This window comes from Lepisma saccharinum, chromosome 25, assembly GCF_977018435.1.
Source record: "Lepisma saccharinum chromosome 25, izLepSacc3.1, whole genome shotgun sequence".
Classification (NCBI taxonomy): Eukaryota; Metazoa; Arthropoda; class Insecta; order Zygentoma; family Lepismatidae; genus Lepisma; species Lepisma saccharinum.
The window spans coordinates 23,357,782-23,374,614 of record NC_139253.1 but is presented as its reverse complement, the minus strand read 5'-3'; the positions used below and the strand labels follow the sequence as shown (position 1 = coordinate 23,374,614).

At 39.4% G+C, this 16,833-nt stretch overlaps 1 protein-coding gene across 6 annotated transcripts in view; it reads right to left on the bottom strand.

Moving 5' to 3' along the window:
* The window catches only part of sm (heterogeneous nuclear ribonucleoprotein L), a 190,730-nt gene that overhangs the window by 55,869 nt on the left and 118,028 nt on the right, over positions 1–16,833 (bottom strand). For all 6 annotated transcript variants that reach the window (XM_083111490.1, XM_083111493.1, XM_083111488.1 and 3 more), the window contains one exon: positions 14,644–14,707. In XM_083111490.1, the coding sequence (XP_082967616.1) occupies positions 14,644–14,707 (64 nt within the window). The remainder of the gene's footprint in view (positions 1–14,643; positions 14,708–16,833) is intronic.

Here is a 16,833-nt window from a genome sequence, read left to right as displayed (position 1 = left end):
ACACTGTCAACCAAAATAATCTCCTGTGGGAAAACCTCCGCAGCCACTCATGATCGAAACACAGAGCTGAATGCAAACACCATATCGACCTCGCTACTATGTACTTTGCGCCGGTTCTCGGCGTGCTGTCACAGGAAAAAAGATCGCCACTTCTTTAGGCCGAGGCCCAAGCCATCACTTAAGGTGCGCGTGTGTGACTTGGATGGAAAAGTTCCCAGGATTTGAGGGGTTTTACTCGATATTTTGACTACCATATTATAGTCCGCAATCTGTCTTCAAGGAGCGGTTGCTCCGTTGGAAGCTAAGCGCATTAACATTCCGGCTCATCGTAGTTCCCTTGCTTGGAATTTGAAGCAGCACAACTTACAAGGAAGACAAATATCTGTAAACTAAGGATATTGTAAGTGGGAGCATACGTGTCATGAATTTTGAAGATTCTTTTCTCTCTATGCCGTAAAACGTCCCGCCGGTTGTACAGATATTCTACGCGCGAAGACTTAACAGCTGGTCCCATCAGTATCTGAAAGAAAATGGCAACTGCTTGCATGCGGGGACGGGATTGAGAATGAAGCAGCTGCTGCAAATGACGAGAGAAAATAAACGAAGAAAAGTTGGAAAGATCTATGCATATGGGTGCCCACAGAATGTTATTTTCTAGGATTGATTACGGGTTTAAGCGTTTAGACTTGGTCGGACTTGTGCACTTGAATGCAGCATTCACCTTTCCACAGATAAACTGCACCAGCCGTTTAGTTCTGGAAGACATTGACATTTCTTATTAAATTATACATTTGCTTGCAATTTACCCTTGAGAATATAGCATAAAACTTGAATTCGGCATTAAAATGGACTTGTGAAGAAATAGCATTAATACAATCTTAATGTTGTAGCAAGATGGAACAAAGAAGTAAATGTCAGTCAAAAGAAGACTATATATGAAATGTAATATTTTTTATTTAGCTCTCTTGCACCGTAGACTATTAAGCTTAATCGTGTTGGGGGTTGTTTAAATATTACCGCTAACCAGAAGGGTAATTTGATTGGTCGTGAAACATTTTCAGTAGTTGCAGGAGAACTGAACGCAAGATACATAGAAATCAGTTTTTCCCACTAACAATCTTCATACTGTATTCTTTGGCTATCCTCATAAATTTTAAAGCTTTCTTCCTTCTTGGAGCTAACAACTGTCATTTTGAATTCTTCAAGAGTCTGCTGCAACTTGCACGAGAAATAAAACCATCCATTTAAAGAAAATCCTTCACCAAGATAGTCTAGCAAGACATCGAACTTACCTTAATATGTTAACGCTCTCTAATAAATATACTGATTTAACTTACTTTTGGTTAAGAATGTGTAAGTAAAGTGCCTCAGTTAAACCAAAGAACGTTGGGAATTCATGTCGACGATCATTTCCAATTCATTACTGATATAATTATACAAACACACAGCAAATTTCTTCAGGCTTATTTTGTAGATGTCATGTAAATATTACTCGTACTTAAACTAACACTACATACAATGTTAATAAACCAGACTCATACCCTCAAAAGCAGCAATTCTCAAACTTACCTCGCACCAAGACCACCATGCAAGACATTACTATACTTAACGCACCTTTTCTTCATCCAATGCCCGTTTGAAAATGACTGCTTTAATAAACTTACAAACTACTATGACAAAAATACAATTCTGCAACTTAAATACACACACAAAAACAAAAGAAAAAATAATGACTTGAGTGTCTCTGGATAAAGGTGAGCATGGAGAATTTTCGTGTATTTTTCTCTTCGTGTTTTCTCTATGTTTCTCTGCCAATGTGAACTATCTGCACGGGCGCTACATCATGTCACATACTGAAAAAATGGATTTAGTCTGCATGTTTACAATCGTGTTAACTGCGTTAATTGATGCTACAGCTACCAAATAAATGCTGTACGCGATTCTATCATGGACCTGTCGTATGTCTCATATGGCTGTGTTTCCAGTAGCGCCACGGTGATGTCATTGTCAAAATGAAACCGCCCCTAATGACCGCTGAATGAGTTTCCCACGACTGTCACGAATGATCCGTGTTGTTTGTAAAATGTTGAAAAAACGTTTTTACCAAGATATGTCCTGTTGTGTGGTGTCTGTAATTTTTTTTTAATCCAACCAGAACTGAAAGACGGACATATTCATTTACCTGGGTGCGTGTGGTGGAGCCTTGCAGACCTGGTACGTCCATCGCTGCAGATCACTTAGCCACGCCCACGCACCAAACAAAGGATATGCTTCGCTTGGGCCGCTCCTGTACAAATGGAAACATTCATAGGTATCAGTCTCAGATCATTAACTGCACATTACGATACAATGCTCACAGCTTTAAGTACAACTTTGGACACATCTTGTCCCTTTACAATCGGTAAAGACTATCTGTGGCAAGAGTAACTTTATTGACTGCCGTGCATACTTCTTCATTTTTCCTTAACGTTGCACAAATGTGACATGCATACTGCCGACACCATTCCTTTGTGCTCTACGACGCCGTCCCATTGTGTTGTTGACTGTGAGGTGCTTCAACTGCTGTTCTGTTCTGTGAGTGAGTTTTTCTGTGTCCACTGTTCACTGTGCACTTAGCTTACTCTTTGCCTTGTTTTTTGTTGTGTCCTTTATGTCTCTGTGCTGTGTCTTGCTCTGTGTTCACATGATGCTCGACAGAATCTCTGATACGAGTTCATATAATGTAACAAGGGGGAAGTTAAAAATTTCCTTGACCGCACGTAGATTATGATCTTGAAAGACATTTGTTTTAAAATGAGATGCAACAGGAATATCCGAACCACCACCTGCTTGGTCTTCATATAAAGTCTTCTAGTCTTCGCACACGTGGAATATATTGCCCTACATACTACAGTTTCCCTATTACTATAAGTTATCTTCAATTAACACGGATGTATATTAGTAGCCATTAACATTCGGTTTACTAGTAAGCTTTCCGTTACCTACACTGAAGCGATGCTCAAGATTTATTCCCATTATTCAAAAACTAATAATGTCGCGGAATAGTGAACAACAATCTTCACTGTTATTCAGTGAGCGGGATCAATGGGCCCTTAACGACAGATCCATGATGAATTAATAAAAAATATACTTTCCCACTCTGCTCGCCTTTATTTACAATATTTCTGGCTTCGTAACAATCCAAACAATTAGTAAAGTTCACTTACATAACTACAAAGAGGGCTTAGATTACAAGTATTTTTTTCCGAATTATATCAAAGGCATTACACACATATGACTGGCATAATTAAGCACATTTTTTTTCAAAATAATATAAAGTGTATGGACGTCTCAGCATATGCTTCACGTCTGTTATGCCACAACTCAAAATAACTTGTTAGAGAAGCTAGTTAGCATGAATCAACATAAAACAATATTAAAGCAGAACAAGCATTAATAATATGTGTTACAGTCGCTTTATCATGCTTAATCCAATCTAGGAAGTAAAATATACTGCAACATATTCGGGGACAATTACTACAGTGCTCTCTTTTTAACTGGTAATTATTCTCATTTGAGATTTGGATTTGCGATCCAATATTCAGGATCAAGATTACAAAGAGCCCACACATTTTCAAGAGTACCAAACTGAATAGTTATTGGCTGGCTGTTTTTACTAATTTTTTATTTAAAAAAAAAACATTCATTAAATTGTGAAAATGTGTCTACATTACTGAAGTCCAACGTGAATAATAACAGATCCTTTATGTTACTTTACCTACTAAAAACATACAACAAAACCATACACGGAAATTCAATTAGATGTATCAAGTTGTATGGACGGGTTTAAAGGTATCCAACTGAAAAAATTATACACAAAAAATTCGTAAAAACATATGAAGGCATGTTAAGGACAACGCATTATTCTATAGCAACACACACACACATATACATGAAAGTTTTGCGGGTTGAGCACTCGCGTCGAATTTCATTGTGTTTTTATATTTGCCTTGAGCAACAGTAGCGGTGTTTAGAACTGGCTACGCAGGAAAAGTTAAATGGCAGAACAGAAACACACTGAAAACACACATTGCATGAGCTAAGCAGCTGAATCTTCCAGCATAAATTACAATTAACTAGGATCAAGGGTAAACCCGATTTTTTTCAAATTCCCAAACCTCATTATTGCATTATTTCTTTATAACTTGCGTTGAGTCTCCCAAAGACATTGAAGAAAAAAGCTCTGGCCAATGGCAGATATGCATGGAATTGTATGAAAAATCAATTTATATCATGAAGAAAAATTACTAACATAATTACAACTTGGCTGTTAATTAGTTCTGGGTGCTCTTAAGGAACTGAGCAGAAAAATAAACCCGCCTAAGAGATATTACTGTAGACCACCCTCTCCAAATGTGATGTATAGTTGCAACTTGTAAGTCTTTTAGTTTGTATGTATTAGTAGAGAATATTTGCAAGGACAGATACGTAACGCTCTAACAGCTTTTTTAAAAAAGTTGACAAGTTTCAGGAAAAGTACAAATACGAACCAATGCATTTGCGTGTCCATCTATACTAACTGGATAGCCCTACGTTCGTTCCAGTTTACCCTATTCACATAATGTGCGCCTGGTGGTATAACATTGATCAATATTGAAACTATGACTGTGGACAGAACAGTTTATGATTACATAAGGCACCCAAAATTAAGGATGAGAATAGAACATCTCACAAAACAGGGAACACAAGAGATGATGGTTGTAGAATCAGCTCCAGAGATTTGCTAACCCGCAGTCATGGAGTTTCAAGAGCACTCCAAGAAAGACTTTCAAGGGGAGGTAATATTGGATCTCTAAAATTAATATACGTAAATGCACATGCTGGTTTTGCATGGTAAGATTACAAACGACTACTAAAATGTTATTAGGATTATGCTACCAAAATTGGCATATGCAAAGCATCAGGAGGACAAAGTTGTTCTTTGGCTTGAGTACATTTCACAAAATCAGTTTTGTAGTGACAATTCTGATCGCAGCAGCTTACTCAATAATCAAGATGACAGTTAGGCACTAACAATCCCCACACCGGGAAGAACACTAATATACTCGTATATGCAACATAACTTAATTTGCTACTTGTGTCTGAAACGCATTTTAGAACTGTAGTATCCACAGATACCAAAGGTGAATAATTATAAATAAGAATGCGTTGGAAGATACAAGGGAGAAATATTTGCAGGTGCAGCATCCAAACTAGTTCTTGCATGAAAACAACATTCCACTCCCAAATAAAGAAATGATGCGAAAGCAAGATAAAGAGATGGGTCTCCTCTAAACAAGGCAGGTCACGTTCATGACTGCAACAGAAGAAGCCATCGAGAATTGCAATTTGAATTTGACTTAAGACAGGAAAGCTTCCTACGAAGTTATCGTTTTATGGACATATGGAGTTATGGTTTATGGTGTGTATGTCGAGGAGGGGGGGAGGTTGCGTACTAATTATATCATCAGAGGAATATTAACAAGAACGGCATTAACTACCGAATCCTTCTTTCAGAACGTGAAGATTATTCAACGAACCACACATGAAGACTCTTTGGTTTCAACATGAGGTATGTTGCCAGGAAAATGGTACAACTTTGAAACCTCGTACCGTTACATGATTATATTAGATGAGAATGATGTTCGCGTTGGCACTATGCCGCGAAAACCACAACAGCAGCGTAAGTGGAAATACTTTGGTCATATTACCTGTGATACCTATTACAGCTATAAAACTAGCTGAAGAGATGCACACAGATAACTTCACGTTACCAAGTCATAAACATATCGGAAAATAGAATTCCAGGTGCATTCAGTGAAATTGCTGATTGAATGTAGGTCCGCCGGCAGCAATTGCAACATTTTGCCGTAATACAGCAAGTAATGATTATTCAGAATATTGTCTCAACCTATTTCTTTGTACGCTGAAAAAGCGTATTTATTAAAAATCTAACTCCTGCGGATGTGTTTAGTGGAATTAACGTAATTCCACAAAAATTAGCATCATCTTTGGGTCGAATAACGACTGATTTCGTGTCTAATACATCTAAATCTGACACAGCAGCAAACGTATGCGACTCCCATAAAAGAGTATTGATTTTTCAATCCAAAAATATGTTTTGGACCACACCGTAGCGAGAACTCGCCAATTTCAGACAAGTGATGGTTACACAGAATAACAAGAGTTTAGTTTTCCAAGCGACAGTACAGACACTTCCAAAAATACTTCGTAATGGCAAGAAAGAATTTACCGAATCACCTACAATCAAGCTACAATTACACTTGGCACCAATGCTCGGAATGACACGGCGTTGCCCCTACAGAGGCTGCTGGGCAACAATTTAGCGTCTACAGAACTACATGCCCACAACAACGACTGCCAAAGACCTAAATATGGAAGGCAGGAAGTATGTATTTATCTGCAGGGAATACAATGTGAACCCACGAAACCTTAACACATTAAATATATGATTGTTTATCAGCAACGAACTTTTTGGGAAAATGTCTTCCGAAGAACACTATATTTTGTTTCAAAAGCTTCCTAGAGTTTATTTTCCATGTAGATTCTAACGTTGACTTGTAATCCAAGGATTCTTGGTTCTATAACAATTAGACACACCGTGGGTTCGGATCCCACTATGTAAGTACAAACTCGATAACAACTTCTGTGGATTCCATTCGTTATTGTGTATATTTTTGTAATAGCTTCGAGGAGTCATAGGCCTATTGTCTATTACAATTTATGGACATACAATGGCAAATTCAAACTACACATTCTGCTAAGCAAGTAAAAGCTCTGTGCATGCTTGAAATTAGACCATTTAAAATCAACCTTGGTTCATGTGAATGTGGGGCATTTAGTACTCGATTGGTGGAGTGGTGGCTTGGTGTCTTATGAAGCTGAGAAAAACGTGTGTGTGTTCCTTCATCTATTTCAGCAAGTCAACAGTAGCAACTAACCTACAGAGGAAGAAAGCGACGTAAAGTATCTAAAATCCAATATATAATTAGTTACTTTTCCCCCCTGGCCATCTTCATTCGTAACTCCTAGCAAGTAAACGAAACCTCAAACTACAAGATTCGAAAGTAGAACCACAGGTTAACCTTCCTGGACAAATAAAAACACTGAATAATTTTGTTCAATGATTTTTTTCATTTATTATTATTATTTCTGCTTCGAGATCAACCGCGACGAAGGAATGAATGGAGACAAAGTGGATTAACCGACAGGGTTTCCAGCTATTTTAGAAATTCAAATTCACAGTTTTCTAAGTTTTCCAGGAACGATTTGGCAATGTAAGTTTGGGACGATTTGGCAATGTAACGACTATCTCACATGGCCTCTTGCCACAAGTGAACAAGCTAAAATGACTCGAAAATATCTAAGAATGCCCACACCCTCGACCGTATGATTTTTTTCCCCGGAGACTTTGAAGAACATTTTCTTCGAATTGCCTGTGCGTTGAGTGGTGTTTCTAGACCAGATTTGTCACCGTGATGTATTTAACACCTCTGGCACTATGTGAGGGTGCGTGTGTTCTTGCACTCCTCGCCCCGCGTGCGCTTTCCACGTTTCTCATCTCAACGCAATAAAACCGAGCAGCTCTGGTCCGCTGCATCAATCGCTAAAGAGCTGTCAGCTCCAGACCTTTCGATGGGGGAATAAAGACTGAGAACTTCCTTTGATATGGACAGACTCTTCCCAATTCTGCTTGACAAGTGCTCCTAAATGCAGCACTTCTGCCATCGACGGTCACTCCTCGTCATCACCAAGGTCACAACTGGTACAAACGTTTACGACACAATTTAATAGGTGCAATTTATCAGCACGTCTTACCCCCCAAAGGCATTCAGAAGTCTTCTTTTGCATCACTTTGGATTCTGAAAACGCCCATGCAATGAAAACAAACACTATCTTGCTGCACCAGTTCTAGTCTTGGGTAATTCTCGAAAAATACTTCTTGTAAAATGTTGATACGAGAAAAATTATATAATCGCACGTAAACTGGATACCATAAATAATTCGGCGTCTCATGTCCTTTAATAATACACCCAGTCAATGAATGGTCGACTCAGGACATCGACACAGAAGATTCCAGGTTCGAATGCTGGTCTGGTAAGGGCGTCCCTTTAAGTGTCCTTACACCAATCTTTGATCATTCATCCTCGTCGTCCCAATACCGTAAGAAACAGAATAAAGATGAACGTAATCCATCCATTCCACGCATATTTTCTAAGTTACGTATTCTTCAAGGGAGTTAAACACAAGATAACCCTGCAACAACTATTTTTTGGATCAACTTTGCAGCAAGGAAACAATACTACGCCACTACTCTCGAACTGTGCGTATTGCTCAACGGCTTGATTAGAACATTAACAACTTTTCACTGCTCTATTTATGTACTTTACGTCATGTAAGCGAATATGTTAGCATGAAGACAGTATCAAAATGCTTGACAAAAAGTGGTTATCTTGCCACCGAAGTCTCAGGGTTCGAGTCCTCCATCGGTTTGTCTAATAGTCACTCAACCTTATAGTCGCGATTAGCGCAATGTGGCGAAAAAGCTACATAAACAATACGATACAATGCTAGTTATGAGGTTTTTAAAGAGAGTTCCTTGATCTGCTTAAAGCCGTACACTTACGATTTATTTCATTCTGTTAGGCACTCGAGTTGACGACACTTCTGTGCAAGAAAGCGCACTCAAAAAAGTGACGTTGCGCTATATCTCTATTGACCCATAGCATACTGTGGCATTTTCTACCTTGCACCTTTTAAATCTTGTTGATTAGTAGCCTATTCTAAAAATTCCTATGTAATGAATGGATACATAGTGAATTTATTATGGAAAATGACACCTGACGGGCTAAACTAGCATAATTTTTTAAAACAAATTACATAAATGATAACGTAGTAGTAAGCCCTAAGACTACAAAATATATTCTACCCGAAGAACGCATTTGTTCCTGTCCTTATGACATATAGCACAGTGGTTAAGAACACGCGTGAATTACGATGGCACTCAGGATGCAAATTCCCTCTTTACATGCGGCAGCCTGTTACACATCCACCACGCACTTTTTTCCCCGGCTACGCTCTCAGTTAAACCCATGCTTTTATTCCCCACCGACATTTGGTCGGCTGCCCTCTTTGTTTCAGTCATGTGATCAACAATGACAAAAAAACAATACAGCTTGAAGGATCATGCGTTAGCCGCATCACCCAAAGACAGGAGAGTAGGTGAGAGGTGTGCAGAACGCGCTGTCAGCGCTCGCAATCAATCTCTCGAGGCTTGGCACCGGCGACGACCGCCGTTCTTTCACCCACACCACCCCAAGCGCTACGACACGTATGGCAACGATCCCACATATTTAGTGACTGACGCCACTTCTCATGTTCTATTTAAAAACACCATTATCTATTAAGTAGTGGACGCCACTCAAGTAGTTCTTTCGCAGGAGACACATGTGAAGAAATCTTGGCCTAATCGGAGAATCCAAAACACACTTAACCTGACTTTCATCTTGCTGACTGCATCAACAATTTACTATTCTAATATTTTCAAGCGGGACGAAATTTGGAAACTTATATAATTCAATAACGTACAAGTATCAGGGCAATGTAAGTGAAGCGGATATTATTTTTCTTACTCTGCATAGCTCTTTACATCTTTACGCTAAGCACGGCGATTACGGAATACAGAAGTAGAAAGAAACAGGGATATCCATGCCGGGACTCGAACCCGATATCCTCTGGTGGTAATGACAGACTAGAAGCTGGCGTCTCAATCCCATATGCATTATTTTGAGTGGCCAACATATACAAAAGACTGTCTGATTTAGAGATCATTACAATACCGAGATACTTCGGTACAAACTAGAACGCTTCTTCACTGATAAAATGTCACTACACGCAAATAGAGCATGAAAGCTACCCTAACAGATCCTTACGTCACAGCGACCTTATGATTTCTCAGTGATTCGAAAGGTTTGTTAAAATTTTCATACAGTACCTACATGCTGAATCCACAGTGGCAGTGTGTTCAGTGATTGACTCATGATTTGATGACTGAAGCACCAGGGTTCAAGTTTACACTCACCGGTATAATAACCGTAAATGTCACCTAAATGAACATCCCCCACTTTCACGGCTCGCCCTTGTTTCCACCCTCACGATAGTCGCCCTCCTGATGGTGACCAGCTCTGATTATTCCAGAAATTAAACATAACATTTCATACCCAATCTGCCCATCTGCCATGGTGCCAGTGGTTCTTGACAATAGCATAGCTGTTCCAAGTGCAACAACGGAACCTGTAGCTGACAACTGTGTAAGGATTTTCTTTATTTTAGTTATATACAAGATAGACTGAGATGCCAAAAAAGTAAAAGATTATGTGCAAAAGGTTAAAGTACGTATCTATGAGCTTGTTGTTGTAATATAAGCAGAAAGGATGCTAGTTTCGAGTGAGTGGAGGTTTACAGACATCAGCCGCGTGGCGCGAGTGCATGGCAAAGATGGTGGTCCGCCGCGACAGCACGCACAATGTGTTGTATGGTATGCGAAATTTGTGACACTCCTACACTTGTATCTACCATTAAGAGGCAACAAATTCAAATATTTCTTGTATAAAACGGCTTACTTTTCTGACACCTCAAACGTATCACCCTGTATATATCTCACCCGTGCCCACCTTCACAAATCCGGATGGTAAACGTAAGGTTTTGCCGACACCCCCCCATACACACCTACATTTAAATAATAATGTTTATATCCCCCCACTTCCTCTCGCAGTTATAGGGAGTCATCACGTTCGCCAAATACGAAGGCAACCAAGTAAAAAAAAAAAAATAGTTCACTGATTGTTACCTCTTCTATTTAATTTACATAAATTATATCATACCAAACTTTCGATGGGTTCCGCGGACCGCAAATTGGGAAACACTGATATGCAAAAATTCAGAAAATAACGACCGGCTCTTGTTGCTATGGAACTTGCCGCCTCGCCTCCCACACGCCTTTTCTATTCCGCTGGCCAATAGGGCGTAATGCACATGGGGCTATTGGCTGCGTAAGCAAGAACGATTCTGAATGTATTGGTTTTAATGTTATTTATTCACCTGCCAGCAACCCTGCCAAAGCAGAACAATGGCTATGTTTTCTCCTCTCACTGCGTGGTCCCCATTGGTTGTCAGTAACTGATGACGGGCTGACAGAGGGTCGCCCATTCATGTAAAGGCCTGTCTGTGACAGCAAACATGGCCCTGGCGTTGCCACACAATTAGAAGCAAGTCTCCGGATTTCAATAACGGCTACAGTGGCTGATTTCCCATGGGATAAAAATAAAAGTTTCAAAAAAAATGTAGGAAGCAAGCATTTTCCTTCTAAAATCAAGCCCTGACTGGGACGAGTTTTCAGCGAAAATTATTTTCTGCAGTCAACATGTAACATTACACAATATAAAATAAATCAGGAATCTGAAAGTGCAATTACGTGCAACGTCACGAACAGTAGCGCTACCCGTTCTGGTGTTTGGACGAAGGAAAACTACAATGATATGGGTTAGCTTGCCACTTGCAATTCTCTAGCGCTAGCCCATAATACTTCTTATTCATTAATAAATGATTGAGGCTGTTACTGTTTTGATTCACTTTTCACAACAAATGATCCCATAACCCAACTGCATGAACAAAAAAAAAACTAATTTGATTTTGTTCTTTAGCGTCGCTTTACGATGAAATTGGTGTAAGGAAACTCGCAAAGAGCACCCATACCAGGGCCGGGATCCCTGGCGTCACTAGCACGCTGTGTTAACCACTCCCGTCAACGAGTCGGCCACAACAATTAAAAGCAATGCATTTCGTTTAACTTTTCTGGAAGTCTGTTTTCGCAGTTACTTCCAGAAAAAAGTAACGTCCTAAAAGTTGAAATAACGTGAATCTAGAACAGTATTAGTTGTGTATCGAAGTTTGTTACTTCCTGTTGCAATACGTGGCACATGCAATTTTTTTTTTTTTAAAAAAAAAACATATTCTGCCGCAGCCACTATAAAGTAAACATCATTTGGGTCTTCTGACGTATTCACAAAGTCATCAACAGAGGATTGCGTTTCGTGAACACTATAGAAGACGAAAAGCAAAGCTAGTAAGTAAATAGGAGGAATTTTTTAGAAGTTTAATTTACCAATGACGAGTGTGCGCAAAAATTAGTCTTTTTATCTACCAGTACCACTTACACAATGTCGTACTACAACATTGAAATACCAATGGGAAAGTGGCGATGAGTAATTTCAACAGAGAAGTTACAAATGCTGCATTACTAATTGAATATCTGAAACAGCTTGAAGCAATATTTTCATGGAATATACTGTAATCCCTCTGTACCTATGCACATCGATACATGGACATGGAAAAAGTGTATGAGCCTGCCCTACCTAACAACCTACCTGAACCTCGAGTACGCATCCAAGAAGCAGTTGCGTCCATTGACTCTGAGATGTTGGGATGTGTGTGGCAAGAATTTGACTATCGGCTTGATGTGTGCCGAATTACAAAAGGCACTCATATTGAGCACCTTTGACGTGGAACATAACATGTATGTATGTAAAAAAAACTTTTTAAGTTTTACTTTCATTTAAAATAATTTGCATGTCACCCTACAAAAAAAGTCACACGGGGTGATATCTGGCGAACGGGGGGGCCAAGGAAGCAGAACCTGATCCTCACGACTAGCTCGTCCTATCCATTGATTTGGTAACCTTCTGTTGAGTTCCCTCCTGACATCCCGGTGCCAATGTGGGGGTGCCCCGTCCTGCTGGAAAATAAAATTTTCCATGTCCTCTTCCAGCTGCGGGAAGAGCCATGTCTGCAGCATGTGAAGGTAGGAAAGTCCGTTTACAGTGTCCTCCTCGAAGAACATAGGGCCATACACCTTGTTACAGGTAACCGCACAAAACACTTTCACCTTGGGGTAATGACGGACGTGTTCTTCGTAACCATGGGGATTTTCCAAAGCCTAAATCCTCACATTTTGTTTGTTTACTTTCTCCGAAAGGTGGAAGGTAGCTTCATCACTGAAGACAACCGACTCAATGAAACCATCTCTTTACAAAAGGTTTTGCATAGCAACGCAGAACTCAAGTCTCTTATCTTTGTCAGTAGGTTTAAGTGCATGCAACATTTGCAATCGATAAGGGTGAAATTTCAAACGTTTTCGCAGAATCCTCCACACTGTTGTCTGCTTCAAGTTCAATTCTCTGCTTGCACGAACCGTTGATTTTTTTGGGGCTTCTGACAAAAGTCGCATGCACCCGATCAACTGTTTCATCACTTAACTCCTGGCCGGCCTGTTGATTTCCTCTTGCAGATACACCCACTTTCTTTAAATTGTCTATGCCACTTCCGAATTGAGTGACCGCTTGGTGGATCTAACCCGAACTTCGTCCTATAACTTCGTTGGACACAAATAACTGACTGTTGGACATGAAATTCCAAGACACAAAATGCTCTCCCGTCTTCGATTCCAGCCATCTTGATTTATTGTCGCCCTAGCGACAGAATGCGTAACTAAACGTCAGCTTTGCCAGACACTAAAACTTTTTGAGTTTTACTTTCATTTAAAATAATTTGAATGTCATTGTGACTAAATAAACGTGAGATATTAAACTTTGAAATCGGGAAGATCATTTAGAATAGCCCTGTACTAAAGAATTCTTTTGAATCATATCTAAGCAAGCTTGCAGAACTGTCTTAAATTGCTTCCTCATTTCGGATTCTACTGTGCTGCTTTGTGTGTGTGTGCACTTTTCTTTCAATATTTCTTGAACTGCATGGGCAGACATCTGCAGTTGTCGCAATGCCTTCTCTCCATCTACCACCACTGCGTAACTGCTTGCTTCCGGCCTAAGTTAGATTTAAAGCTTACACTCTCCCTTGTTTTGTAATTGAGGTTGTGTAAATGTACTCTCGGCATTACTCCTGGGCAAAATGCATCAAGTCGGAAAATGAACTAAATATAATATTCTCGCGACGTCACTGTACCGCGGCAAAAATCCCCCAGCGAACTTAATTATACAAGGACCGGGATTCTGGAGAACTCCGAACCCAAATCTGCCGCCATGAGAAATGGAAGAGCAACCGTGAAACTTTCGAGGGAAAGTATTGATTTAGATATTTTCATTCAGAACCGTGTCGAGCATAATACTGGAATTAACGTTTCTGCTTGTTGAATGGGAATTATTTTCTTTTTAGTAGTGTGTTTGGACTGTAAGTCGCGTGATGACTTCCAGCCAGCCAGTTATGAGGGTGTGTGCATGTCAAGTGCCCGCCCCTCCCCCAAAAGAGCTCACCAGAGTCCTCACACCCGCTTCATTAACTTGCAAATGGGAAAATTTAAGTTCTCAACCTCTGCTATCGATTTTTCAGCTGGAGAAGTCACGGTGCAGGAGTGAGATCTCTGTGCGTGGGCTGTGTGTACTGTGTCCAGCGTGTTGAGTACACTGTCCTCACACAAAGGAATGGCGGTCGCTTTTTTTTCTTTTCTTTTTTGTATAAACAATACAACAAATCTCAATCTCTTAAAGAAATTAATTTTGTCTTTTCTTTTTTTTTCAGATGTACACTTACCTAGGTTCGGGTTCGTGTAGTCCCAGCTCTCATTGTCGTTTTTGTGAACGTTTAGTTTTGACGGCTGAAAAAAGAGAAATGCAAAATATTAGTAACATTTAGCAACCGACAAATACTAACTATAATTACAGTTCACAAACGAACATGTGACGCTATTATACGAACACCTTCAATATAAACAAAAGCACGTGACTTGTGAAGTTGCCTATCGATTAATTGTTCCACAGATATGATGATTTGGTATAGGATACACTTCATCAAAAAATATCCATTGACTTCAATATAGGAGCGTCTGGCTTTATCCGACGCTCCATATGTCAAAGTTGCAGAACAACCTCAATCTGTATTAACCAATGGCATTTCTCCAAAATCACTTGCATTTGTTTGCAACAGAGAATAAATTGGTAATCGGACACTTCTGAACATAATTTAAGGAGTTAACTCAAAGACATCGCCCTAAAACATGTATCTAAACATTCCACCTAAGTGTAGGGTGATGTGATGGCGTCCCTACCCCCCACCCCCCAAGCGTAATTTAATTTAAAGAAAAAAGTTATACGCTAAAGTATGCAGAAAATCAGCCTAAGTTGCAAGTTAAAATCCTGAGTAAAGTACATGTAACTGCCATACTTCATAAATTAATCCTCACTGTCACGACTAACCTGATAAGTAGAAAAACGACGTAAATTAACCGAAGTATAAATAAAGACAACATATAAACATTAACTATAACTGCTTTTCCGGATTCTCTGGAGTACCGACGCGCAGAGGGGAAAGCTTGTGGGCGGGGCCAGACTAGGTGGGGAAGGGTGCCTGATGAAAGCAACGAAGTGCTGCGCGGTGTAACGGCCGTAAAGCAAAACGCTTTCTGCTGCCAATTTCTTCTTTTATTCTTAACAATGGCCAGTGTATTGTTTTACACAAATAACAAATAATATTGCACGTTTATTTGTCTTTTGATGCTACGAAAAACAGAAAAAAAAATAAAACAAATTTAAACATACATTTTCAAAAAACATGCAAATAACCACAAACTATGAAACATCATGTATCAAAATGTGTTTTAAACAAGTCTGAAAAACATGTTTAAAACACTTTGTTTTAAACGTTTTAAACATTTGTAAAAAAACAAAGCCATGTGTTTTAAACTTTTCAAACAAGTTGTTCTCGAACACATTCAACACTATGAGGCACTCTCCTGAATGCAGAGTTCCCCTAGACTTGCGAGCTGACATGTTTACTACAGAACTACTGGACCGCGAATGAGCAGTCGAGTCGCCCCCTCCCGTGGATGCCCCTCCCTTCCGCGCGTTCATTGGACGAGGCGCACATCCTTCAACATGCGCACAGAACGCGTTCGCGTTCTCTTACTCCAGAGAATCTGGGAAAGGAATATATCTCGAAACGCAAATGCATCTGAAGTCAAACTTACAACTTACAAAGACAATAAAGTTTAATGAATATTGATCAAAGTAAATGAATACAGGTAAAAATAGTCTATATAAACATAGCACATTTCCCATCAAGAAGCTGGTCCAAGGAAAAAGCTGAACTTATTTTGATTCCTAAATCTCGACAAATACAAAAACCGTCGATTTTCAAAACTATGTTCTTAGTTATGTTTTCAAAATTCACAGACTTTCCCCATGCCATCTTCAACGAGTTAATTTCTCGAACTTTTCAGATTTTCACGTGAGTAGCAGTTCTGAAAAATATACAAAATCTTGGAACCTAGGTTACCTCACTCTAACCTCCGCGTGGGATCACAAGCTATTGAAATTTGCAACAAGAAACTATTAAATATCGTAAAAAGTAAAAATGCATGAAGGTAAGCGTAAAGATCATCAATTAGGCAAAATGGTTACTAAAAACAATTTATTGTAACTTACAACTTCACGTTACAAAAACTCCATTAAAGACATTAACAAAGACAATATCTCCACATAGCAATACCAACAGCCTATCTTTACATATTCTTTATCTTCTTCTCAACCTTTGAGAGTAGGTAAAACAGGCTATAAACAGATCAAGAGCTGCGATCAAAGCTGGGTACATTACACTACTCCAGAATCTAAGCAAGTTAGGCGAGAAGTGTCCTACATAAACTGTGCCAGCAACCCAAAGGTTTCTACTCTATCCTGAGTGTTAATTTTGTTTAGAGTTATATTCAATAGCTTCAAGACTTAAGTT